This window comes from Saimiri boliviensis, chromosome 16 (assembly GCF_048565385.1).
Source record: "Saimiri boliviensis isolate mSaiBol1 chromosome 16, mSaiBol1.pri, whole genome shotgun sequence".
Taxonomy (NCBI): Eukaryota; Metazoa; Chordata; class Mammalia; order Primates; family Cebidae; genus Saimiri; species Saimiri boliviensis.
In genome coordinates, this window is record NC_133464.1 from 70,262,262 (window position 1) to 70,290,216 (window position 27,955).

The window sequence follows — 27,955 nt, forward strand, 5'->3', positions numbered from 1 at the left end:
ATTGCCTGAACCCAGGAGGCAGAGGTTGCGGTGAGCCGAGATCGAGCCATTGCACTCCAGCCTGGGTAACAAGAGCGAAACTCCGTCTCAAAAAAAAAAAAAAAAAGAAAAAAGAAAAATATATGTGATCTGTACAGAAAAGCCATTAGAGCCTTACAGACTAAGTCAGATTTTCATAATCATGGTAAGATAAAGAACTGTGTTTCAAAGATCACAAGCAAGACCAATGAAATAAATTATTATACTCAAGAAATCTAGGCTATCATAATTGGAGAAAATATTTTAAAAAAATTTTAACCTATAGTATGCCTACAGAAAAGTGCACATATCATAGAAGTACAATTAGATTATTTTTCATAGAATGAACACAGTCATTAATCAGAACCAACAAGAAGAAATAGTATATCACCAACACCTCAGATGATGCATTTATCAATTTTAATGTCAGGGACATTTGGGTAGCTTCTAGTGTGAGACTACAAAGGACTGCTAGAAAGATCCTAGAACCTAGCGTTTGGTAAATATATATAGAAGTGGACTAGTTGGATCACAGAATAGCCTATGTTTAGCTTTACTTTTTCAAAGTGGCAGTCCCAGTTTACACTTAAGCAGAAGTGTGTGAGTTCCAGTTGGACTGAAAGTTTTCAAACAGAGGGAAAACTGTTGCAAAGGAGCTCTTCGATGAGAGGAAAATGCCCAAATCTTATAACTGGTTAATATTATATTTTTTTCTCATTTTAATTTTATATGGTGGAAAAGACTAGTGATGGAAATAGAATTTCTCTAGTACTACATATATGCATTTTACTTAGACACTAGTAAGCCACACTCCCCTTGCCTCTCACCTTAAAGCAGGCTTTCTCAAAGCCAAACTCAAATGCAGCCACTGTCCATACAGTTTTCCTTTTCCTCTCAACTAGCAGTAATGTCATTGATTAAAACGTTTTTCCACTTTACACTATTAATGTCCCAATTTGTATCTTGGCCACATTGTGTATCTTACCTCTTCTGACTTATTAGTGGCTTGAGGGTTAAGGACTGTATATATGCATGTCATTATCTATTCCATCTAGGCTTTTTCCATTTACCCATAGAAAGTTTTTCATATAGTTCTTCATAGAATAAATAATTTTCACATTTATTGTGAAGACTCCCGCTCTATTTCCAGTACCACAATGTGTTAGTATCCTTTGGCTTTAGGTAACAAATGACTAAAGAAAGACTTGATTTTAGAAAATTAAACTTTGAAGCTCATCTCTAACTTACGCTGGGGAGCAGGGAGTAGGAAGGAATTTGGAGAGGAGGCAGAAAGTCAAGCAATTTTTATTGTTCAAAGGAATGCAATGCAATATGCTCTCTTGGAGCTCTGGGGATTTAAATATCAGAGGCATTGCTGGCAGCTTGGGTTTGCATATGCAGCACTGTTTGGGAATGCTCATATGGTGTGTGATTGTGCCGTGCCTAGAACTGACAGCGCCATCTGTCCCTTGCTTTATTGAGCAATGGGAATTAGCCTGCCCTCTCCAAATGAGCACATGTGCGAGTGCACACACACACACACACACACACACACGCATAGCCCCGACTCCCACCCCAGCCTAAACAGAATACTTGATCAACTCTCCATTTTAAGCTTTAATCTCAGCAGGAAATTCAGATGAGTCAAGTATCAGAGTATGGCCATGGTGAGATCCTACTCTTTCATGGAGAACTGTGAGGTTCAAGTGACAAGGAAACCGGTAATCATCAGATGCAAAGCTATTCAGTATGGAAGATGAGCTATAATGACAGATGGTACTGGTCAAAAAAAATAGCTCTATGGAAAAAGCATGCTGACAGGGTACCAGGGTATAAGTCAAATATGGACAATGTAATAAAATAGCAATAAGGGATGACAGAACCATTATTAAAGAAATGTTCACAAGAACTGTTTTGTTAAGTATACCTGTACATCTGTTCTCTATTCATCATTTAGAAATAGTAGTTATTTCCTAATATTGTCTTCATCATCATCATCATCTTCATCAAATAAAAGAGTAGAACTCAGTGTCTATAAATGTAGCTGCACTGCAGAAAATATGTGCCCTGAACAGAAATGGAGAAGTTGAGCTATGTGATTCATGTGCTGTAGATGCAAACAACATATGCCCAGGACTTTCTGTGATTGTCTTAATTTTATTCTTTAAAAAAAAATGACAGTGATTGACTAAAGGTGTAACAAGAATTTAATTTTTACACCATTGTCTTTTCGCATGAAAAAGCTGACAAATCAAGAAAAGTTTAGAAAACATAAATATCACAATGATGGCCTTGAGAAAATAAATAATGTTGGTGTCAATGTACACAGGTGGGTAAAGCAATAATCATTTTCAGCACGTTGTTAGAAGAGTTAATCTGAAAAGATAATCCCCATTACAAAACGGAGAGAAATGCTGGATAAAATATAACAAGCACTCCATTCAGTGTTTTAACTGAGTTTATAAGACAGTAAGAAGTAATTCATATGGATCTGAAACGGAAAGGAAACTGGAACCTTGCCAGCAACACTCTAAGCTGACCTTGTGAAAGACGTTTGTTTTAGATAAAGGGGGAGGGTGCTTGATAGTTTAGGTAACCTAAGAACATCAGTTTTATATTCATGGAAGACTAGGCCTTGGGTAGCCTGACGTAAAAGTTTAAGTCCAAATAGGGCATTTGTGTAGTCTCAATGTATCTCCCTTGAAATATGTGGTAATTACAAATGGAAGAATAGTTTACATTAGACATCATCTAAGCCAACGTATCGTGACTAACATTGTAAGTCATACATACACATTGACACGCACCCCTGATAGGACGCATTAAGAAGGACCCATCACTTTTCCAGTATCCTTCCCATTGGTGCGTACCTTCAGCATAATCATGAGAAAACAATAAACAAACCCAAATTGAGGTTGTTTATTGTTTTCTGATAACTGAGCAGTACTCTTGGCAAGTGTCAAGGTTATGAAAGACAAGGAGAGAATGAGGACCTGTTCCAAATTAGAGGAGACTAAGGAGATGTGATAGCTGAACCTAATGTGAGATCTCAGACTGGGTCACAGAACAGAAAAAACAGCATTAGGTGAAATCTAAGTGATTGTAGTTTATTAACTTTAAAAAGCTAATAGTGTTATAACAAGATGCACTTCTTTGTTTTGATCAAGGTATGTGGCTAGAGATGTTAATGCAATGCTGTAAACAGTTGTGGAAGATATTAATATAATGGAAGGATGTATAGGAAATCTATAGTTTTTGCACTGAAGAGTACATTTATGTCAAAAAAAATTAACTGTTCAAAAAAACAGGTACTAGTGACCTCATTGTGGCTATAAAGGGAATCAAGAGAAAGAATAAAGTCAGAAAAAAAAAGGTCATTTAATCATGGCTAGACAATTTATTAAATTCAAACATAATGAGTTAGCAGGGCCTCTTTTTCTTCTTTAACTATTATAAACTGTGTAAGAGGATGTGTGGGCACCGTGCCTATTCACTCCTTCCCACCTACTGAAGGTGGGAAGTGACAAGTCACTGCTCAAGGCAATGTAAACCCCAAAAAGAAGCTGTCAGAGAAGCAGGTGGCTTTAATGTCCCAGGTGGCTTGAAACTTCCTGGAGGCACCTCCTACCTCTTTCAACAAAACGGTGGGCTGAGCATTGTGACTTTAATGAAACTGTAAAAGTAACAAGGCATTCAACAAGCCTGAGAATGAAAAGACGGGAAAAGTGAGAGTGTGGGAATATTTGATGTGAATGAATCAAATCCGACAATTGATACCTACAATCACTGTAAATCAGTTACTCCGGGTTGTATGTTCTTTCATGTCCCTAAGACTTTTTCCTACATTCTAAAAAGACGTTTGAAGCTGGGTGTAGTAGATCATGCCTATAATCCCAGCACTTTGGGAGGCCGAAGTGAAAGGGTTGCTGAAAGCCAGGAACAAAGCAAGACATCATCCATGAGAAAAAAAAAAAATGTTTTTTTAATTACCCTGGTGCAGTGACATGTGCCTGTTGAGGTAGGAGGATTGCTTGAACCCTTGGGCCCTGGAGTTTAGGGCTGCAGTCAGCTATGATGATGCCATTGCACTCTAGCCTGGACAACAGAGCAAGGCCCTGAATCTAAAATAAAATAAAGAAGTTTGAGAAATGGTGAATAAAATTGTGATTATTCTAGAAAGTGCTAATACTTTCCTTGCAATTTATGGGTGAAAAATGAGTGTTAGGGATGGAATTTGGGAACAATCTGACTTCTCATTACAAATATAAATAAGCTCTTCACAATTTTGTGCAATAGTATTTAACATAATGGATACAGATGCAAGGACTGGATATTTTTAAATGGGAAAAATAATCATAGAACATACCATTTAGAGCTGGACAGAACTTTGGAGGTTATCTGTTCCATCTCCTCACTTTTGATGTGAGAAAACTGAGGCTCAGAAGGATGAATGGACTTGTTTATGGCAACACAATGGCCTAGCAGGTCACAGCTGAAAAGTCCTGTCACCTGCTGCACTTTTTTTTTCTTTTTTTTTGAGACTGAGTTTCACTCTTGTTGTCCAGACTGGAGTGCAATGGTGCATCTCAGCTCACTGCAACCTCTGCCTTCCTGGTTCAAATGATTCCCCTGCCTCAGCCTCCCGAGTGGCCATCACGCCCAGGTGTGCGCCATCACGCCCAGCTAATCGTTTGTATTTTTAGTAGAGATGGGGTTTCACCATATTGGCCAGGCTGGTCTCAAACTCCTGATCTCAGGTGATTCACCCGCCTTAGCCTCCCAAAGTGCTAGGATTACAATTGTGAGCCACTGCGCCCAGCCCCTGCGGTACTTCTTAAAAGCAAAGATACAAGTTGCCAGGTGAGAATAATGTGTGGACACCAAATCTGACACAGGCTTTAAGACATAAGTCAAAATACCAGTAGTGACTTCACTTTGTTAATCCTTAATTACAAAGAAAACCCATCATGTTCACAGAGGAAAACTCAATTTCCTTTTGAAGACTTTTAAGTTAACTTCTAAGAAGACACAGAAGATGACCTGATTCACCAAGAACCACATAAGAGACACTAGTAATGAAAAGAAATATGATCTTGGGACGAAGGCAAATGGGAATTCCTTGCATGGCCTTTGGTATTTTCATGCTAACTGTAAAGAAGCACTGATGTCCACACTTTAATGTATATGAGTTTCTTATCTTAATTTTATGCTGTTTATGTAAATAAGCTATGGCTTTTTTGTGATGCATTAAGCTTTAAAATAAGCTGTATATAAGATGTGATATTCTGACAGGAATTAGACTTTATATTCTACAAAACAGTCATAGAAAAGGTGTAACAGAATGACAACAAAGTATTGATATGGTTTGGCTGTGTCCCCACCCAAATCTAACCTTAAATTGTAGTTCCTATAATCTCCACTTGTCATGAGAGTGAACAGGTGGGAGGTAATTGAATCATGGGGGCAGTTACCCACATGCTGCTGTTCTCATGATAGTGAGTGAGTTCTTACAAGAGCTGATGGTTTATAAGGGGTTTTTCCCTCTTTTGTTAGGCACTTCTCCTTGCTCCCACCATGTGAAGAAGGACGTGTTTTTTTCCCCTTCCGCCATGATTGTCTTAAGTTTCCTGAGGCCTCCCCAGCCATGTTGAACTGTGAGTAAATTAAACCTCTTTCCTTTATAAATTACCCACTCTTGAGTACGTCTTTATTAGCAGCATAAGAATGGACTAATACAAGTATGTTGGTAAATCAGATAGAGAGAGACAGAGAGAGAAAGAAAGAGAGACAGAGACAGAAAGACAGAGAGATTAAAAAATAGCTAACATACAAGAACCCAGGCTGAAAAATACAAAGATAGAATAAAATACACCAAAGAATGCTTTTCAAAAAAAAAGAAAAAAGAAAAAAGCTGGCAGAGTAAGTCTTCTTTCAGAAACCAGAAACTTTAAAGCAAAAATCATTAAGAATAAGAACTTTACCATGTTGCCAGAAAAAGAATTCACTAACCATAAAAATAACAATCCTAAACTTCTATGTACATGGTTTCATAGCCTCAAAATATATAAAACAGAAATTGATAACACTCCACAGAAAATCAACAAATTCACATTTCTCCCATTAATTAATAACTCATGGGCAGCAAAATTTTTTGAGTATAGAAAATCAAATAATTAAGTTAGGTAGTTTTATCTAGTGACAACAATTAGAGAAGACTCATTCTTTTCATGCATAAATGAAGCATTTCGAAATTGACCATACACTTGGTTACAAGGCAAGTTTCAACATACCAAATGATCTGTATCAAACATACTACCTTCTCTGTCCACTATGCAATTAAGTTAGAAATCAGTAATGCAAAGATAAGTATAATTCATTATAATTTGTAAATTTAGTAAGACTTCCAAAGATGAATTATTATGGAAATAAGAATATATTTGGAGCTGTATTACAATTAAGATACTACACTCAAAATCTGATGGCCTAACTAAAGTAGTACTAGAGAAAAATTCATAAAATAACAACAACAACAAAAAAAAGAATTAAAAAAAAATAGTGAGCTAAGCATGTACTTAAGTTAGAAAAAGAACAGAATAGGGCCAGGCACAGCGGCTCATGCCTGTAATCCCAGCATTTTGGGAGGCTGAGGCGGGCAGATTATGAGGTCAGGAGTTTGAGACCAACCAGTTCAAGACCAGCCTGGCAAACATGCTGAAACCCCATCTCTACTACTACACACAACTTCCCAGGATTGAACCAGGAATAAATTAAAATCTTCAGCAGACCAATAATAAGTTCTAAAATTGAATTAGTAATAAAAATCCTACCAACCAAAAAAAGTCCTGGACCAGATGGATTCACAGTTGAATAATATCAGACATACAAAAATGAGCTGGTACCTATCCTCCTGAAACTATGCCCAAAAATTAAGGAAGAAGGACTCCTCCCCAACTAATTCATTTTACAAGACCAGCATCATCTTGATGCCAAAAATCTGGCAAAGACACAATGAAAAAAGAAAACTACAGGCCGACATCCCTGAGGAACACAGATGCAACAATTCTCAACAAAATACTAACAAACTGAATCAGGCAGCATATCAAAAAGTTAACTCACCATGATCAAGCAGACTTTATTCATGGGATGCAAGGACAGTTCAACATACACAAGTCAATAAATGTGATTCACCACAAAAACATGATTAAAAACAAAAACTATATGATCATCTCCATAGACACAGAAAAATCTTCAATAGTATCCAACATTCCTTCACAATAAAAGCCTTCAACAAACTAGGCACTGTAGGAACATACCTCAAAATAATAAGAGCCATCTATGACAAACTCATGGCCAACATCATACTTAAGAGCAAATGCTGGAAGCATTTTGCTGAAGAATTGGAATCAGACAAGAATGTCCACTCTCACCACTCCTATTCAACAGAGTACTGGAAGTTCTAGCCAGAGAAATCAGGCAAAAGAAAGATATACAAGTCATACACATAGGGGAAAAAAGAAGCCAAACTATCTCTCTTTCCTGATGATATGATTCTATATTGAGAAAAATGCCAAAGCCTCCACCGACGCTTCTTAGAGCTGATAAACAATTTCAGTGAATTTTCATGATATAATGTGTAGCATTTCTATAAACCAATAATGTTCAAGCTAAGAGCCAAATCAAGAAAACAATCCTATTTACAATAGCCACAAAAAGAATACAATACCTAGGAATACACCTAACCAAGGAGGTGAGAGACCACACAAGAACAACAAATTCTATTGAAATAAATCAGTGATGACACAAACAAATGGAAAAACATTCCATACTCAAGGACTCGAAGAATCAGTATCATTAAGATGGCCATATTGCCCAAAGCAATGTATAGAGTCAATACCATTCCTATCAATATCCCAAGATTGTTTTTCACAGAATTGGAAAAAACCTACTCTAAAATTCACATGGAACCAAAAAAGAGCCAGAATAGCCAACACAATCCTAAGCAAAAAGTACAAAGTGGGGGGCATCATATTACCTGACTTCATACAATATTATAAGGCTACAATAAACAAAACAGCATGGTACTATTATAAAAACAGACACATAGACCAATGAAACAGAGTAGAAAAACCAGAAATAAAGCTGCACATCCATAACAATATGATCTTTGACAAAGTCAACAAAATAAGCAATGAGGAAAGGACTCTCTACTCAGTAAATGATGCTGGTGTAACTGGCTATCCATATACAGAAGAATGACTCCTCTCTATCACCATATATAAAAATTAACTCAAGATGAATTAAAGACTTAAATATAAGACCTCAAACCATAACATTTCTTGAGGAAAACCTAGGAAATACCCTTCTCAACACTGGCCTTGACAAAACATTTATGGTTGTCTTCATAAACAATTGCAACAAAAACAAAAATTGACAAGTAGGACCTAATTAAACTAAAGAGCTTTTGCAAAGCAAAATAAACTGTCAACAGAGTAAAGAGACAACCTACAGAATGGGAATAAACACTCGTAGACTATGCATCTGAAAATAGTCTAATGTCCACAATCTATAAGGAATTTAAATCAATAATCAAAAAACAAATATCCCATTAAAAATGTGGGCAAAGGATATGAACAGACATTTCTCAAAAGAAGACATACAAATGGCCAATGAATAGGAAAATGCTCATCATCACTAATAATTAGGTAAATGTGAATCAAAACCACAATGAAATACCATCTCACACTAGTCAGAATAGCTTTTGTTAAACCATCAAAAATAACAGATGCTGGTGGGGTTGCAGAGAAAGGGGAACACTAACACACTGTTGGTGGGAAGGTATATGAGAGCATCCACTGTGGAGAGCAGTTGGAAGACTTCTTACAGAACTAAGAGCTGAACTACCATTCGACCCAGCAATCCTATTACTAGGTATATAACCTAAGAAAAATAAATCATTCTACCAAAAAGGCACATGCACCCATGTTCACTACAGCACTATTCATTCACAATAGCAAAGACATGGAATCAACCTAGATGCCCATCAATGTTGGACTGGATAAAGAAAATGTGGTACATATACACCAAGGAATACTATGCATCCATAAAAAAGAGTGAAATCCAGCCCTTTGCAGCAGTATGGATGCAGCTGAAGGCCACTATCCTAAATGAGATAATACAGAAGGAGGAAACCAAATACCACATGTTCTCACTTATGAGTGGGAGCTGAACATCAGGTACATATGGACATAAAGATGGGAACAAAAGATACTAGGGAATGTAAGAAGGAGGAGATTGGGAGAAGGGGAGGGCTTAAAAAGTACCTATTACATATTATCCGTACTTCCTGGATGATAGGTTCAATTATACTCCAAATATCAGCATCATGCAGTATACCTTTTAACAAATCTGTACATGCAGCCCCACTCCTGAATCTAAAAGTTGAAAACATGTAAGTAAAAGGCATGATTTTGGTACATAACTGCACTAATCTACTTAATAATACAGTCCATTAATAATCACTTTTATTGCTATTGTTGATAACCAAAGTTTCTTCTGATATCCATAATTTGAAGACAACTATGGAAACATTATAAAATTTCAAGCTGAACCAAAAGTAAATAAATAAATAAAAGCTTTTGTTTTTTTCCAAAGAGTCAATGAGATTTCATTAGATGAGAAATACTTATATTTGATTCTTTGCCATAGCTACAGAAAACTCAGAATTAATTTAATGTTTTATTGTTGTAACTATTATTAATCCAGGTTTCCAATAAATGTACTTTCCTACAAAATGTTTGTTTGACATTACTTTTTCTATTTTAATGTATTCTAATTATTTTATTGTAAGAAAAGTCAATTTCCTTTTGGAGATGGGAGAAACATAATTAGTAAATGGTACAAATAGTAAGAAAAATAATCTTTAATATTCATTACATCAACATACTGTCTACATCAATGTCAAAAGCCATTTAATCAAATTAAGTATTCTTAATAAAACTCTGAGATAAAAAACTTGAATTTGAAAATTACCGAAACTTAATAGCAAATATCATATCATTAATAGTTGGTGTAGTGCTAACATTTCCATTAATATCAGAAATAAGGCAAGGATATCCCCCATCATTCAACATTGTTTTAAATAGTGTAGCTAATGTAATAACATTTTGAAAATCAAACAAAGCAATACAAATATTAAAAGGTGTATATTTTTTCAGTGTTCTACCCATAAAATCCAAATGTCTATAATAGCTAATTAAAATGAGAAAGGTTAATATATAATATATATAAAACAAATGGATTCCTTTTCTCCATATCTCCAATAACTAAATGGAAATGGGGGGAAATCCTATTCTAGTATCAGTAATAAATGCATAGAATAAATATGACACAAAATCTAAATTTGTCATGAGAGAAAGGCACAGGATCTAAATTTTTTTTAAATCTGTAAAATCTTAAAGGACATAAGACATTAGAATGACATATTCCTGGATACAGAATCCTAAAACCATAAAAATATCCATCCTTCTCAAATTAATGCAGTTTAACTCAATATTGTATTTCTTACAGTGTTTTCATCTGCAAGAAAACATTCAACTAGCAGTGGCTTAAGTCACATTTAATTCTCTCACATCAAAAGAAGTCTGCAGAGGGGAAATACAAGGACAATGCAGTGGTTCCCCAACATGCTAAAAACCCAGGCTAAAATCTTTCTGCCTTAGAATTGCTAATTTGTGGCTTCATAGTTCTGAGATGGCTACTGCAACTTCAGGCATCACTTCCAAGTTCGAGGCAGGGAAGAAGGGGATAAAGAAGTGATGCTGTTATTATTATTATTTTTTAATCAACAAAGCAAATGCTTTTCTAGAAGTCTACCAGCAGAATTCCAATTACGCTGCATTGATCAGAGCCACGTCACAGAACTACCTATAGATGCTAGCAGGTCGAGGAAGCGAGCACCCAGCTCTTCCAGTTGGTACAGGAGTGGAAGGGCAAGAAGAACACTGAGAATGAGTATTTGCTTAACCAACTAAGTGTTAATGTATGCCAGGCGTCCCCAAACTACGGCCAGCGGGCTGCATGCAGCCCCCTGAGGCCATTTATCTGGCCCCCTGCCACACTTCAGGAAGGGGCACATCTTTCATTGGTGGTCAGTGAGAGGAGCACAGTATGTGGCGGCCCTCCAATGGTCTGAGGGACAGTGAACTGGCCCCATGTAAAAAGTTTGGGGATGCCTGAGTATGCCATAAATGATAACCGAAATCCCATTTTTCCTCTCAATTTGCTCTGTCTCTCCAACTAGGATGTAAATTATAGAAGGTGGGAGTCTAGGAACCGAGTGGGAGTGGCACAGAGCTGCTAGAGGTCCTGAGAATCTGAGTTTTGGCAAGCAGCCAATTTGGAAACTAATATTTAAAAAATGACCACACCAAACAAGACACCTCCTGGTGCTGATCCTACTGGAGCAGTACAGGAAATTGGGTCACAAGCTGTTTGATCACTCTCATCTTGCAAACCAGGATTTGGAGTGGATCAGTTATAAGATGACAATCTATAAACTTATTAGCAATGAGATGATTCCCTTCATTTAGTGAACATCCAATTCAGAAGAAAAACAACAGTGAAGACATTATGTATTTATGCAGACTACAAATCTGATGAAAGCTATACTCCAAGCAAGATCTCAGAGTAGGAAATAATTCTCACAACCTTCCAGAAATCGGTTCCAAAGGCTGTACAGGAAGCATGGCTGGGGAAGCCTCAGGAAACTTTGAATCATGGCAGAAGACAAAAGGGAAGCAGCAACTTGAATTGGTGGAACCAAGTGGCTGGTTTCATGTTCCCTTAACTGATAATCCTAAGAAGCCAACTCACACACTCATGTTACAGATTGCTGTTCTAGCCAATCATCAAAATGGAGGAGACACCCATATGAGACAAATTAAAATATACACACTGGTAGAAGAGAGCTCCATTGGTAAATTTCCTAGATGTACAGCTATAGATTTCATGATGTATCTTTCAATAAGGTGACAGGTGACTTTAAAATGAGCTGAAAATCATTAAACGTATTTTTGTTTGATCCTGCCTTTCAACAGTATTATCAGGTAACTTTATTTAAAAAAAATCTGTTATTTGTAATTTTACATATGTTTAAAAATATTTTGTTGTAATTTTGGTAAGTAAATAAATTTGGGGTCATATTTTTATTTTCTTTAACATGTAATAAAGCTCACATATTTTACATTGCTAAAAATGGATTTGAAGCCAATCATTTTATTTTCCCTTATATCAAAAGAGTTGAACTGAAAATTTCAATATGTACACAATTATAATAGCTATATAATTATTTCATTAGTGTTCACACATTAAAGTAATAGTTTATTGCTTATTCAGGAAGAAGACTGTATTTTATCAATATGTATCACCTTTAATAGATGAAAATTACTATTTTTTCCTACCCTGAGGAAGTTTATTAATACTGGATCTTTTTAAAAACAGTGTCAAAATAAGCTCAGTGTTATGTGTCTGAGGAGAACCAATCTAATATGGGGAATATAATTATCTCATATTTACCTTCACAGAATACTTACAGCCCTAGGGTTCTCCATATCTTAATGATATTAGTTAAAGATTGCCTCTATAATCTGCCATACATCTCAGTTCTAGCAGAACTCATAGAAGAGTTTCAAATTGTGTCTGACGCTGTAGCATTCCCTAGGCAGTCATATATCTCATAAAACTGTAAAAGCATACTAAATTTATATATATATATATATATATATATATATATATAAAGATTTTAAAGAAATACATGGAAATGCGTCCCCCCACCAATGGTTTAAAATGAGTAGATTTGGTTTTGTATACTTTTTTCCTCCAGATGTATTGCTTTTTTGAGGGGATGGTTATTTAGCCACAGAACTTACCCAGATTCACTCGTTTGGGAAACACTGCTTTCTGTGGTTCCTGCACTGCTGTGTACATGAAACTATTGAATAGTGAATATTATTCTTTAAAAAAGGTGGGAGTCTTTACCTTGCTCATAAATTATCTATTGGATAAATAGCATTAATGCCAATGAAAAATAGCCATGCTTTTTAAAATGGCATTTCTAAATGACAGCTGCTTTAGTGTATTACAGCCTTACTTTTAGTTTTCAATACTGTGACTAAACAGAATTATAGAATAGGGAAGGTCATGTGGCCTCACCATTCTCCCAGACCCTTCCCAAAGGTGGTGATGTGACTGCCATTGTCTGGCTGAAATACCACAGGTGAATCTCTTAAGGTTTGCTGAGTGCTTAGTGAGTGTCAGAGACTGGGCTTAATGCTTTACATGCATGATCTTATTTGTATTCACAATAATCCCAAAAGAAAATATCAATATTCCCATTTCACAAATGAGAAAAAAATGAGGCATAGCAGCTCAAAACAATACAATTTAGTGGCAGGGTGTGGATTAGAACATAGGTCAACCTAACTCTGGATTCCAAGCTGTAAAACACCAAGCTTTACCACATCCACTACTTTAGTCCATTCCACTGCTATAGGAGGGTTCTCTTATTGGGCTGACCCAATGGGCCACTCTATTTGTACTCATTGCCTTAGTTCTGGAGGAAAGTGCAGAATTCTATTCACTGTACTACAGGATCACCCTCTGAGACTTCAGAATTATTTCCAAGCACTGCTATTTTGGTTACCTGCTTATTATTAGGGTTGTCTAGAGAGACAGGACTAATAGAATATATATATAGACAGGAGTTTATTAAAGAGTACTCACTCACACGATCACAAGGTAAAGTCTCACAATAGGTCATCTGCAGTGAAGCCAGTCGGAGTCCCAAAACCTCAAAAATAGGGAAGCTGACAGTGCAGCCTTCAGGCTGTGGCAGAAGGTCTGAGAGCCCCTGGCCAACGCTGGTGTAAGTCCGAACTTGCAGTCCTATGTTCAAGGGCAGGAAGCATCCAGCCTGGGAGAAAGATGGAGGCCAGAAGACTCAGCCAGTCTAATCCTTCCACGTTCTTCTGTCTGCTTTTATCCTAGCCACACTGGCAGCTGATTAGATGGTACCCACCCAGATTGAGGGTGGGTCTACCTCTCACAGTCCCTTGATTCAAATGTAAATCTCCTTTGACAACACCTTCACAAACACAGGAACAATACTTTGCATCCTTCAATGCAATCAAGTAGACACTCAATATTAACCATCACACTGCTTTTGGGTTAGACGGTCAGTTTATAGGACTCCCTTTTAAAATGTAGTATCCAAAACACCACAGAGCTGCTTACTAGGTATATAGACTATCTTGTCCAGGCATCCCCAAACTATGGCCCCGCCCCGCGGGCCACATGCGGCCCCCTGAGGCCATTTATCCGGCCCCCCGCCGCACTTCAGGAAGGGGCACCTCTTTCATTGGTGGTCAGTGAGAGGAGCACAGTATGTGGCAGCCCTCCAACAGTCTGAGGGACAGTGAACAGGCTCCTGTGTAAAAAGTCTGGGGACGCCTGATCTTGTCAATTAAATTGCCATTAATCTACACTTCAATGTTATCTAAGACTGCAACATTTTTCTTAACAAGGCTTGTAATATTTTTGGACAACAAACTTTCTGAAACTTTTTCAAATAATTTGTTGCCAAACCAGGTTTCCTCCCATGAGGACTTACAGTTAGCCATGTAAAATTCAACTGCTTTGATTCAGTTCTTCGACCTAGTTAGGCACAATGCCCTTTAGATGCACATTTATATTTACACATATGCACACAGACTGCATACACATCACCCCCATACACGCCACAAAAAACTGAATACATTTACCTAAATTAATGTTGATTAAAAACAAATATAGTTAGTTCCTTAATCCCTTTAGTTAAGTAAAAATTAGTATTTCAGTTCAACATAGGAAGCATCAAAATACTTAAATACTTCTTTATACACACTGTGAAGAAAAAAAGCTATAAAAACATTTAACTTTGGTGATTGTGACAATTTGTATATAAATGTCCTATAGTAAAAAAAAAAATTTCTAACACATATTATAGTAACCAATTCTAGTTAGAAACAAATCTGAGAATCTGGACCATGCTATTAAAATTTGCTTCCTTTGGTAAAGCAGCTGAAAACTGAAGAGCAAGTTTATAATGTCAATTTGTTGTAACTCATGCAAATTAATCTATTTAAAGGATAACTCATGTAGGACATGCTTCTTTCATGTGTTACAATGAGTTTTTAAATTTATGAATTACATAGAAGCAGAATTAAATCATATTACTTCATTGTTTACAGTAAAAAAATAAGTTTTAAGTAGTGTTATTTTTCATTGCTCAAATTCTATTCAATTCTCATACACAAAAGGAGCATCTACATGTCATTTAGTGTTTAGAGGATTAATTTATAAACTCATGGATTCCATAAAGTATCTGATGAAGAAATTACTTAGAATCTTTGTTAAAAAAAAACCCTCATTTTTCTTATTTGTAAAATAGCAACCACAAGGTGAAATTGGTTTGTTTTTTTTTAAACAACAACAAACACCTAGAAGGGATAAAAAAAATAATTCCCCACTAATACAAATTCATTCCCTATAGTACTAAACTCACACATTCAGATTAGTTTCACCTTCGTTTAAAATAAATTAATTCACTTCTGGCTGTTAGTTTGAATTACTGAAAAAGTTTAAACTTTTCTTTTTAATTGTGGACAAGTCCAGCGAACCAGTAAAAAATTTCCAACAATGCTTGGAAAATGTTTCACCCATAAACCAATTTCTTCAAGATATAAGCAAGTTGCAGAAAAAGAAACACAATAAAAGTATAGTGAACACTGTAGCTTCAATTTAAAAATAAATCAAATTATGAAGATTAGCCCATGTTTGATTTCAAGAATGCTTATCATAAGCAGAACGCTACTGACCTCTTGTGTATCAAGAATGTAACATAACGCGAGTGCCAAAAATAGGACCTCCTAAAACTACTGAAACACAAGGTTTAGGCAGCTTGTTTACCCAACTGGGTAGGGATCTACTAGAGCACAGCACACCTGCCTGAGTGCCTTTATATGTTTGCTACCTCACAACTTTTTACTGAATCAATAAAGCTAATTATTTTGACTTTTTTACTGTTGCTGAAAATATATAGAAGAGACTACAACAAATTAAATGTAGGACTTTTTAAAATTCTCATTTATTTTGGTGAGCCTAAAAAGCAAAAATTTGAGTTTCCAGTTTTAATGTTGGCTATCCAATCTGTTCAGTTTTGAAATCCAAAAGTGCTTAATACCAGCAAAGGCCAAACCAAAGTTGGACTTTACTGCCTTAGCCTTACACTGCATTGCTTGAAGCAGTCTTTCAATCTGTTAAGTGACCTAAGAAAAAACTGTTTAATAATTTGTGGCAAATCTTTGTTTGCCATCAGATTTCATCCAAGTTTTCTCTGATCAATAAATATTCTACTTGAAAGATCCAACCTTACGGGTCTTACAAAGATATTCAGAAATATTTTCAGCAAGTTTTATATGACTCTGATATAAAACAAAGTAAAACAAAACATTTTGAAATGACAAAATAACAAAATGACAAAATGTTAGCACTTCTTGTCCTGGCGTAAAAACAAACCCTGAAATTACTTTCTTTTATCCAAATCAATTGACAATATTAGCTAATTTGCATAAAGACTCTGAGGATACATTTTGATAAATGCTATAAACACAAAATTAAGGCAAATCTGGTAGATATTATAAAATAAATAGCACATTTAGAAAGGCCTTTATTAATAAAATGCTTCCAATGAATCCAGAAGTATAGATATCAAAGGGCAAGTCTATACCTGTGCACATCTGATTCTCACAGCATTCATGAAAGAGGAGACAATGAAGTTCCCATTTCACTAAAAAGAAAATGAAGGTGACCTGTTCAAGGTCATATAGTCAAATCAGTGGCACAAACACATTTATCAATGGCCTTGGAACAGAGTACAGGGCTTCCTGTTGGTAGATTTACCTTCCTAACCACAGGTAAGAGATATGATCCAAGTGTCAAAACAAGTGTGAGTCCCTTTAGGTCTGGAAAATACTCCAGCACAGGTAATGAGCAAAGTCAGCTCAAGATTTGTCATATGCTACATAATTTACAGTAAAACACTGGGGAAAGCAGGAAGCTGATGTGAGGAAGGGGGGAAGAATGATTTGAAAGATTATAAAACGGCAAAGTTCCTCCAGAACCTGTAATAAGCTAAAACAAACTGCAAAAAAGGTCTTAATTGGGAAGCCAATATTCAGATCAAAGGAGGTTTGGGAGGAGAAGATGTAGAAGGAGGAAGGCAGGAAATTATCCGTCTTTTTTTTTTTTTTTTTTTTTTTTTGAGACAGAGTCTTGCTCTGTTGCCAGTCTGGAGTGCAGTGACACGATCTTGGCTCACTGCAACCTCTGCCTCCTGGGTTCCAGAGATTCTCCTGCCTCAGTCTCCCGAGTAGCTGGGACTACAAGCGCATACCACCCCATATCCAGCTAATTTTTATATTTTTAGTAGAGATGGGGTTTCACCATGTTGGCCAGGATGGCTTCGATCTCTTGACCTCATAATCCACCTGCCTCGGCCTCCTGAAGTGCTGGGATTACAGGCATGAGACACCATGCTGGGCCGAAATTATCCATCTTAACAGCTAAAATTATTTGGCACATATCTATGTTATCTAAATATACCTGAAATTTCTTTGAGGTAGACAAATGTTAGGAATAAGCTGAGTTCATGTAAAACAAAAAAAGAATGAAACAAAAAGAAAACAATGAGAAGGAATCGCTACATTCCTTAGTTATTTGTAAAAACCTTTTAGAAAAGTGCTTAGATGCTGGCCATTTTATTCCTACATTTAAAGGCTGACTGATGTTAAGTATCTTACAGGTAATGAACAAAGGCCAAGTTGGGCTTTAAAAAAAAAGCCTACCAAAGTTTACAGTACGTTTCTAACTTTTTATACCTTCTTTACTTGGAAATTATTTTCTCCTCCTTGTCCCTTGCTAAGCTCCTCCTGAGTTTTCAAGTCTGAGCTCAAAGTCACTTCTCCTGTGAAGTATCCGTGATTGCCTCAGTCAAAAGTGCTCCTACTTCTGAAAGTCCCACTATGCTCCAAGCTTGCTTTTGCTGTGTTGTGACTGTTTGCCTGCTTGTCTCCCCACTGGACTGTAAGCTACTCAAAAGGCAATCCTGCTTCTCAGTTTTAAGTTGTCAAGACACAGCACTCTGTGGGTACTCAAATTAATCAATAGTTTATCCTATTTACAGTCTCTCAGACAGTTCATTTTATGTTAGTTGCACAATCTGGAGGTCTGGAGTTCTTCACATGAAATTTAATAAATTATTCTGCAAGCTCACTTTTATTCCCGTTTTTTTTTTTTACCCAGGGAGAATTAGTCTACCAGGGCAAATAATGAGGTTACAACCTTAGTCCCTCTTTCCAATCCCATTTTTAGTTACATTCTTTTCATTAAAATATCCTTATGCACTTCAAGTAAAACTAAGTCTCAAGAGGGCAACAAAACGTATGATTCTTAATGATATAAAAACAAACCGTTCTGATACTAGATCAGGTAAAAATCAATTCTTGTGCTTGAACATCATTTTTAACGATGTGCTGAAAGCACTTAGTGAATTTCAGAATCTGAATTGCCACTTGAAATATTTCCAGGAAAGAAACATTATGAACCAAATGAAGGAACATAACTATTCAAAGGGACATATTTTTGTACTTGTTTTGCTCCAATTTCTGCTACATAGACTGCTCCAGTCTTTCCGTCAACTTCTAGGAGATGCGGCAAAACTTGATCTGCTAGTTGGATTGTGCTGATCACAGAACACTCGCCAATGCTTCCCACAGGGGGTGCTGCTACAACTGAGAGCCTGCTAAGATTCAGCTGGGCCACAATCAAGTACTTCCCATCAGGAGTAAATCTAAGGAGAAAGACACGTTAAATGTCTGTGAAATAGACATAAGCGTATTTTTTTTTTCAACATTTTAAATCCCCTATGGTGCCAAACAACAGTAGGCAACTCCTTGCTGAATGATTCTTTTAAGGATAATTTTAATTTGATCTAATTCTGTATGTGAGGGAGTAAGATGTGCATGATGGTAGGCAAAGCCAAAGATTAGCTTAAATTTTTTAAAAGTATCGATATCGTAGTCTTACACAAAATGAAACTAATGAAGAATTGATGTTAGGCTAGGTTTGAATTTTGTCCTGTGTTTAAAAATTTACCAAGTAAAGGCTAGAGGAGAGGTCTAGCCTACGTTATTTCTTGTTTTCACTTGATCTGACATCTGAAAATATCAGATATCAAATTTCTCTGTATAATTCTATTTTCCCCTAATTCAAAATTAACAATAAATATTGTAAACTTTCAGCTAGCTATTCAGAGGAAGTGAATTCCATACACTAATTAAAACAAGCATTTTGCAATAAAAAGAAACAATTACCTGACTGCAGAAGGTCCCTCTTCCGTGAAACAATTATTCCATGCTCCTAACCACTCCCCAGTGTCTTTATCAAATACTTGGATTCTTTTATTTCCTCGGTCAGCAACCCACACCTGAGAAACACACAAAAAAAGTCAATTGAAAAATATCCATAACATGAGAAGAAAAAAGGGAAAAGAATGTTTATTTTCGTTAGTTTCACATACATTATCTCACTTAATACTCAAGAGGATTCCAAAGAAGGTATTATAAGTCCCATTTTCAGATGAAGGAAAACTAAAGTTCAGAAAGGTTGACTGCCTTCTCTGAAGTGAGCTTACAAGTGGGAGAGGCACAACCCGAAGCTGTCTTAACCCAAAGCTTATATTACTGTCTACTGTTCTAAATGTATGAATAACTAAAAAGCTGAAGTACTCTATCATAATGCAGAGGATCAGTAGATACTAAAAAGTAACAATATTCATTCATTTCCCTAACAAGCATTCATTTTTCAATGACTACTACTGGCTTGTCAGCTCCTGGGCCAGACAACATGACAAAGAAAAGCAGCCTTCCTTCTCAAGAGCTCAAGATAGCAGAATGTGAGGTATTCATTCATACTGCAGTATCATTAAACCCATACCTGCTATTACCAAGATATGTTCAGAGTGCTGAACCAATTAAAGAGGAAGCTTGAGATATTTTAGCAACACATAACGAATGGTAATAGGTTTAATTTAGGTTTGTTGTAGGCTGTAATGGGTTATTAAGGAAATTGTTACATGACATTAAGTGAGATGCATCCTAAATGACATTTCATGGCTACACACAAGCAACTTAAGGCATACATAAGGGGAAATAGTTTTTGGTGACTTGTGGCCAGGACTGTAGAAAGGTATGAAAGAATGGACTGGGGTTGGGTCGGTTCTCTTTACTTCTACCTCCCTGCTTTTGGTCCTTTGGATTTCTCGGGTTTATGGATTGAGAGATTATTTCTTCACAGCTAACCCTGACCACATCTTCATCAATGTGTGTAAATTTTGATAGCCACTGAATTCGTCTCCAATCAGAAACAAATGAAGACTTACTATATAACATTTTAGAAAGGTTGTTGATGCCTAAATGAAGCAATTTCTCAAGGTCTTTTCCTGATCTATGATTCTTTACTAAGGATGGGTTTTCTTAAAGATTTTTAGATTAGTAGCTCAAATGACCAAGGAGGAAATATGGTTTACACCCTAGGATGGAATGATACTTCAGATTGTTAGCATCATCTTTCCTGCTCAACACTCAGTGAATTTTGATTATGGGAAATTTTGTTTAACACACAACAAGTCTTTAACTTTGGAATTGATTAGCCTTTCATACAGGATTGTGCTGATGATTAAATGAGTCAATGATGTAAAATGCTCAGAACAGAATTGTTATTGTTATGAAACACACTTGTGTAAAACTGACAGTCTTTGTTACTCAGGAATGCCAAAGTACCCCCATCAAATGATTTCCAAGGCCTTTTAGAAGGGTGTTCCTCACCGTGATTAATTTACCTGGGTCGAGGTCTTGCATGCTCTGAAATTTGATTTTTTTTCTTAGCACACAATGAGTTACCCATGATCAGGAGGATAATGTGTAAAAGCATAATTCCAACTTTCCAGTTCCCAATTTACATACAAAGTTCACATGGTTGGTTAACATCTTATGGCAGATCAGAAGATTTAATGATCAAAACATTTTCATTCTTGTCAATCAATTATGATTAGGAAGCCAAATCATAATTAGAAGTTTGTTTGCTGAGCACTGAATCAGAAGTAGAAATGGATTAAATGCCTAATGGTATGAAGGCAAGTAGCCTAATGTTTCCATTGTGTGTCAAGACATTTAGTCATTTAATAAATACGTATGACTATTATGTACTAGGCATTAAGATATAAAGCAAAAGAGATTCAGTAAATGCTTTCAAACAGCCTACAATCTATTAGGGGAGACAGACAAATGATTATAACATAGCATGATAGTTACTATGATAGCAAGTACAGGCTGCTATAGGGAAAGAGGAGGAGAAACTAATATACAAATTTTTTTGGTAGGGGGTTTCGTTGTGAAAAGGTAACCTCAAAAAAGTGAGATCTATGCTTAGAAGTTGAATAAAGGCAAAAGAGATAGTAGTGAGTGGGGCAGAAAAGAGAGAAACTGATTGAAATTTGTTAGCTAAAGCTTTCTGTTCCCTAAGCAGAGTGGAGCTAGTGAGAACAAGAGTTTGCCTAGGTAACTCTTTTTTAAACTTCCAAGGTTAACTTCTTCCACTCCACGTTAGATCAGCACATACTTTTCCCTTGAGAACTGAAAAGACATTCAAACACTTTCAGTGGAGTTTTTCTAGTAAGAGGGGAACTTTTTCTTCCAGGTAACTTTATTTATTTTCAGATCCATTATTTGTTCCTTCTATCCTTTAAGTGACATAGGAAACCCATTTTGCTCATTTCTAAATATTTGGGGAACCCCTCACTATAGGACTCAAACATTTGTAAGAAATATGTGTGCACACCCAGCCCCAGAGTAATTACTCAAACATACCCACTAACACACATGTATACCACAATCTATACATACATGCCCAGACAGACACGTATACACACACACATGCACAAACATATTCAGACACATAGTACCAGACACAGTGACACTGTATTTTTACCCGACCAGCTGAATCAAGTGTAACACTGTGAGGGATGTTGAACTTAGCAGGCCCTGTCCCATTTTCTCCATGCAGCCAAAGGATCATGAAATCTATAAATTGTAAAAATATATAGTCAGAGCACATGTAGAATGTCTCATGTATTTGCATATTTTATGAAACAGGTTACAAATAACGATTTAATTACATGACTGGTTCGCTTGACTATGCTTTCTCGGCCTCCTGTCCACATGCCCATTTCTTACAATTTATTTTTTTACAAGTTCCTTCTCTGCTTTAGGCAATTAATCTACCTCTTTAATTATGATCTCCACTTGTATTTTTCATGACTGCTTCAAAATCATTGTTTAAGGTTTATCCCATCCTCTCCCTAAAACTGGTTCCCCTTCCCAACTTACCTGGTGTTCTTTGATATTAGTATTCCACAGACCTTAAAAATTCACATTATGATTTTACCATCTGTCTCCTTCATTACCCACTATGGTGGGTTCAACTGTGGTCCTTTAAAGAGATGTCCAGGTCCTAACTCCTGAATACCTGGGAAAGTGATGGTATTTGGAAATCCTTTTTGCAGATAAAATTAAATTACAGAGCTCATGAGATCATCCTGGATTTAGGATGGGCCCTAAATCCTTGTTGAGAGAAAGAAGGAAAAGACTGAAGTACAAAAACACACAGAGAAGGGGCCATGATGTAAATATGGAGACCAGAGTTATGTTGCCACAAGCCAAGGAGTGCCTGAGCTGCCAGAAACTAGAAGTGGCAAGGCAGGGCCTTTAGAGTGAGCATGGCATTACCAGATTTCTGACTTTTGGATTCCAAAACTGTGAGAATACATTTCGGTTGTTTAAAGCCACACAGTTTGTGGCAATTTGTTATGGCAACCACAGGAAACTAATACACCCATATTCAATCTGTCTCCTAGATTTGGTAATGACTTTCGCTGAAATTTTTGGATTCTTGCTTTATCCTTACCCTACCTCCCTTTTAACTTTTACCAACCAAATTCAGTTACTAAATGATAAATTGACTACACAGCCTCCAAATGACAGAGCCCAATAGATCCTGATAGAGCGTCTTATAAAAACTGCTACTGTAACATCACTTTCCTACTAAGAAAACCTCAAAAACTCTTTATAGGCAAAAACATGGCTTTAAAAATCCTCAAATAAGCTTTCAAAAAATCCCAAATCATATTTTCTGCTGCTGAAAAAGTGCATCTTTGCCTTCTTTCCTGCTAATAACTGCCCATAGACCATGCATGATAAACTCTCCATGAATGTTCCATCCATCCTTCCTTCCTTCTCTTCCCACCAAAACCAGTTTAGTTCAATAACTACTTCCTTCATGACATTTTGTTCTATTTCTTCAGGCAATTTAGTTTCTCCTCCTAAGTCCATTTTGCTTTAAGAATCAATAACACAGACTACATTTCATTGTTTCATATATAATAGATCTGTACCTCCTGACACTAGAGAGGACACAGAGAGGGCACTCAATAAAATGTTTGCTGATTAACCAGCCTGTAGGACACCTGACTCTGGGATTCTAGGATTCTAATTTCTACATTCTTAATTGAATAGGATACACACTTATCTCCTGAGTCCACCGTAAATTCTCATGCCATTGCCAGTTACTTTAGGAGGAATTTCCTGGCCTTTGGTGAAGAATAAGTTGGCCTGTTATCAGAATCATTTATTGTGGTCAATTATACCTATCTGTTTTTCAGTTGTCTCATAGTAATACACTTAGCTCTTTACATACTGCTTCATACACAACACTTAAAACATTATACCAAGTATCAAACAAATTAAATCCAATTTATTTTTATAATACCATAAACAAGTCATGTACCTTGGGACAGTTTGATCAATCTGTTATTCAATCCTCCATCTCCATCCACAATGTAAATATCTCCTGTGTCCTCTACATATAATTCTGCCGGGTTATCAAACTGCAGGGGATTCAAACCAGTGCCTTTTTTGCCTGGAGTACCCAAGACTTGAACAAGATCACCAAAGGAACTATATTTTTTAACAGTATGACCATAGAATCCTATAAAGATAGATATGTATACCTCACAAATAATATCACCATACAAACATTCAGATTTTCAAGTAAGCTAAGAGCAAAAATGTGATAGAATTAAACAGTAATACATCGTCGAAAAATTTGATAGAACTAAAGCGTAATAGGCTTAGGAAATTACATATTATAAATGACAAGCACTATAGCTTCTTCGTAAATTACAACCTAATGAATTAAAATCTCCATTAGTCCAAAATAAGCAGGTTCTAAATTAAATAACATTCATATAATTGACTCATTACACAGAAAACTGAGGATGTTAACAAATTATTGGTGCACCATTTTCTTTTTTAATCTTATGACCTTGAATAAGCATTGCTTATAAAAGGAAATCAAGAAGAAAATGCAACAACTTATATTTGAAACTGTTATTTCAATCATACGTATACAGATCTTAAACTTCAGTAAGTCAACAAAAACTTTCTCTATGGTACAGATTTTTTTTAAACTGCATTTTCACCTTGTGGAGGAATTCAAAATTCAACCCCTCAACATTTCTTTGCTAAGAAGAAAATAATATTTCTAAATCTTGAGTGTCTTATTTTCTCATGTTAAAATTTCTTCAAGTTAAAATATCTTACAAGCAAGAAAATAAAGCAGAATATTAGTAAGTGAATATCATAAAGCAGTTAACAGAAATCAACTTGAAGATACATATACCAAATTAACTGATAAACTAGACAAACTAGATACACTGAGTTTACCAGAAAGTGAATCAGCTTGCATTATAATTCTATCTTAAATAATTTATTTATTATTATACTTTTGGACAGTTGAGCTAAAGTTCATAGCAATAAAAAACACAGAACCCTCAAAGTTTCTAAAAACTAGCAAGAAAGACTACAAACAAACAATTTTTTTTAATTTAAAAAAGGGCTAATTTGTAGCCATATTTTTCATTACAGGAAATCTATTCCTTTGGGAAATAGGAACATAAAACTCTTCAGATCTCTGGGTAGAAAATTAGCTGTAATGGAAAGAATGGATTGTCTGTGCTCTATTTCTGGAAATCAATTAAGTCTTATTTTTAAAAATTACATGAATAAAATGAACTAAAAGGTCTTTAACAGTGGATCTTCAGGAAAAAAGTAAAAATAGTAAACTCTCATTACAGTGTTACAATTCACTCAGTGATAATGTATAGATTTTTTTGGTTTAACCAAAAACCTTACCATCTAAAACACAGCATGAAATAAATGGGTCATCAGCTGAGGCCCAGAAATTTTATGGGTTCTGAGAACAGCTGTGATAATGGCACTACTTATAGAAACTGAGACCTCATTATCTCTAAAAAAAATGGCATCTGAGGCCGGGCGTGGTGGCTCACGCCTGTAATCCCAGCACTTTGGGAGGCCAAGGTGGGCCGATCATGAAATTAGGATATCGAGACCATCCTGGCCATGGCGAAACCCCATCTCTTACTAAAATACAAAAAGTTAGTTGGGCGTGGTGGCGTGCGACTGTAGTCCCAGCTACTCAGGAGGCTGAGGCAGGGGAATCGCTTGAATCCGAGAGTGGGAGGTTGCAGCGAACTAAGATCGTGCCAGTGCACTCCATCCTGGCGAAAAAGCAAGACTCCGTCTCAAAAAATAAAAAATAAAAAACGTATCTGAATTAGCCAGAATTGTAGAAACAGGATGTCCTTCAATTCAAGACCATAACTGGGCCAAGGAATACTAGAAATAGTCTTTATAATCCCATTTCTTCCTGAATTCCTGGGGTAATGCCAGGATAGCTGAGCTATTGCCTTGTCTTAAGCTACAGCCACAGGTGAATTGTTTCTCTGAAAACTTTCTCCATAGCTGCACATTCAATTGTGCTCACTTCATTTTTCAGCTTTTTCTATTAAAAATATTTGATGGCAGAAGATTTCAGATACGCTTTGGTCAGTAGAATTTCAAAAACATTAACACCCAGTTTCTGCAATCTTTGCACTCTGAGCAACAAAGCAGTTAAGATTTCACAATCTTTTATGAAAGATAACTGGAAAAGAAAAAGAAGACTCAAGGACTCCAGGCATTGCTTTTAGAGACTGCCACTTTACTTGGCTTTAGTGAAGATGGTTTAGAGTTATTTAATCTGAGAAAAGCAACTGATGCTTTAAAAAGTCCCTAGACAAGTTCAAGGAAAGATCATACTAACAGGCTCCTTGTCAAATATCTTAATTCCACAGAAGTACAAGATAAAGTTAAAAACATGATTTCCTGAATCGTTAAAGAAATTACAATTACATTCGGCAACTCTGATTTTAAACAATACAACCAATGGCATGTGCAAAGATGCGATTTCCAGCAAGATAATTTAATAGATATTACCATACATACCACTTCCTACATCTGTGATCCAGACGGATTGTTCATATTGTGTACTTGCTGCAAATATACCATGAGGTGTGTCAACTGTATAATTCCAGGCTCGTAGAAAATATCCATCCTCTGTGAACACTAATATCTTTGGGATGTTATCCCCTCTCTGAAGGTATACAAAAAATAACTTCTTAAGATTAGTTTTAAGGAAAGGTCATCTGTAACTTGGCGAAGAAAAAAATTAACTGAGAATTTTACTAATGTTCAAAATCTAACATATCTTTCACATTCGAAACCAAAATACTTGAAACCAACTCAAAAATAAATCGCACAATTAGCATGATATAAACGCATATGGTCAGTTACTACAGCAAGACTGGAAGGCTGTTGTGTTCTTTGTGCTCATAATTTTTTGTTAATCCCAATTTTACTTACTTGAGCTACGTAAACCAATCCGTTGAGGGAGTCAACTGCTGCACAAAATGTTGCTCCAGTAAAATACTCTGGGTGCTTAGGCCAACCCACATCCAGCCGGTAAAGAACTTCCTCAGTTCTCCAGGATACTGCAAAAGTAAAGGTCCTCAAAACCTTAAATAAAACCGGACAATTCAGATTTAGTTTACCCTCTAGGTAACGAAAAAAAGAGGGGGAGGGATAACGAGGCTTATTGTTAAGCATGCCTTGACAACTAGGAGTTTGCTAGACTGAAAGAATTCCAAAGAAATGGGCTTATATACCTAAAGACCAACACGGCCACATACAAGTCAGAAATTATTTGAGGGTGTAGGAGGAGTTGTGAAAGACAGGAAAATGGCGATGTAACACATACAAATTTTTAAACTTAAAGAGTCAAGCAGTTCGGACCCAGATGCAGGCTTTGAAACAAGCTACCGAGGGAACCAGAGCCTGCCTCCTCCATCCCACGACCCGGGCGACGCCTCCCAACAGGGCCATCCGCACACCCGACAGTCATTTCCTCACTGCCCAACTCACTGGAGAGCGACAAAAACGCGAATGCAAAACCAGAAATGCAAGAAAGAAGCCAGCACCGGCTACGCAGACCCAGAATCTCGCCATGACCAGACGGGAAGCCAGGCGAGGGAGAAGGGTCCGCAGATGTCTTGGGGAGGCTGCACAGCCTCAGGCTCGAACGGTTCGTTGCGGCTCAGAGGGTCACCCCCGGGCCCGGGGCCGCATCTCCAATTTCCCCTCCCCGGAGGCACGAGCTCTGAGTACGAAAAGGAACAGAGACCAGGGCGAATGAAAATCAAAGAAGACCAGTTCCGGATTTCGTGTGCATTTCGGGGTCCCCGCCCTCATGTCAGATGCTTCGGACTGACCCAGTGAGCACCCTTTCCCGCCCTCCGGGGAGTCTGCGCCGCTGACTTCCAGTGGCCACCAAA

The 27,955-nt window shown here is 36.7% G+C and overlaps 1 protein-coding gene and 1 pseudogene across 2 annotated transcripts; one reads left to right on the forward strand and one right to left on the reverse strand.

The window, feature by feature from the left end:
- The first annotated feature begins 11,434 nt into the window (after nt 1-11,434).
- LOC101031698 (anaphase-promoting complex subunit 10-like) lies at nt 11,435-12,048 on the forward strand (annotated as a pseudogene).
- A 1,712-nt stretch (nt 12,049-13,760) lies between these two features.
- On the reverse strand, nt 13,761-27,941 carry NHLRC3 (NHL repeat containing 3). Of its 2 annotated transcripts, XM_010344946.2 has the most exons (7): nt 27,546-27,939; nt 26,988-27,140; nt 26,571-26,718; nt 24,013-24,213; nt 22,159-22,250; nt 19,485-19,597; nt 13,761-18,961 (listed from the first exon to the last, which is right to left on the reverse strand). In XM_010344946.2, the coding sequence occupies exons 1-7, from the start codon at nt 27,627-27,629 to the stop codon at nt 18,709-18,711; spliced, it is 1,044 nt and encodes a 347-aa protein (XP_010343248.1). In that variant the 5' UTR covers nt 27,630-27,939; the 3' UTR covers nt 13,761-18,708. The 2 variants fall into 2 exon arrangements, with proteins under 2 accessions (XP_010343248.1, XP_010343249.1); XM_010344947.2 differs by lacking the exon at nt 24,013-24,213 and having other exon boundaries at nt 27,546-27,941.
- Nucleotides 27,942-27,955: the final 14 nt, after the last annotated feature.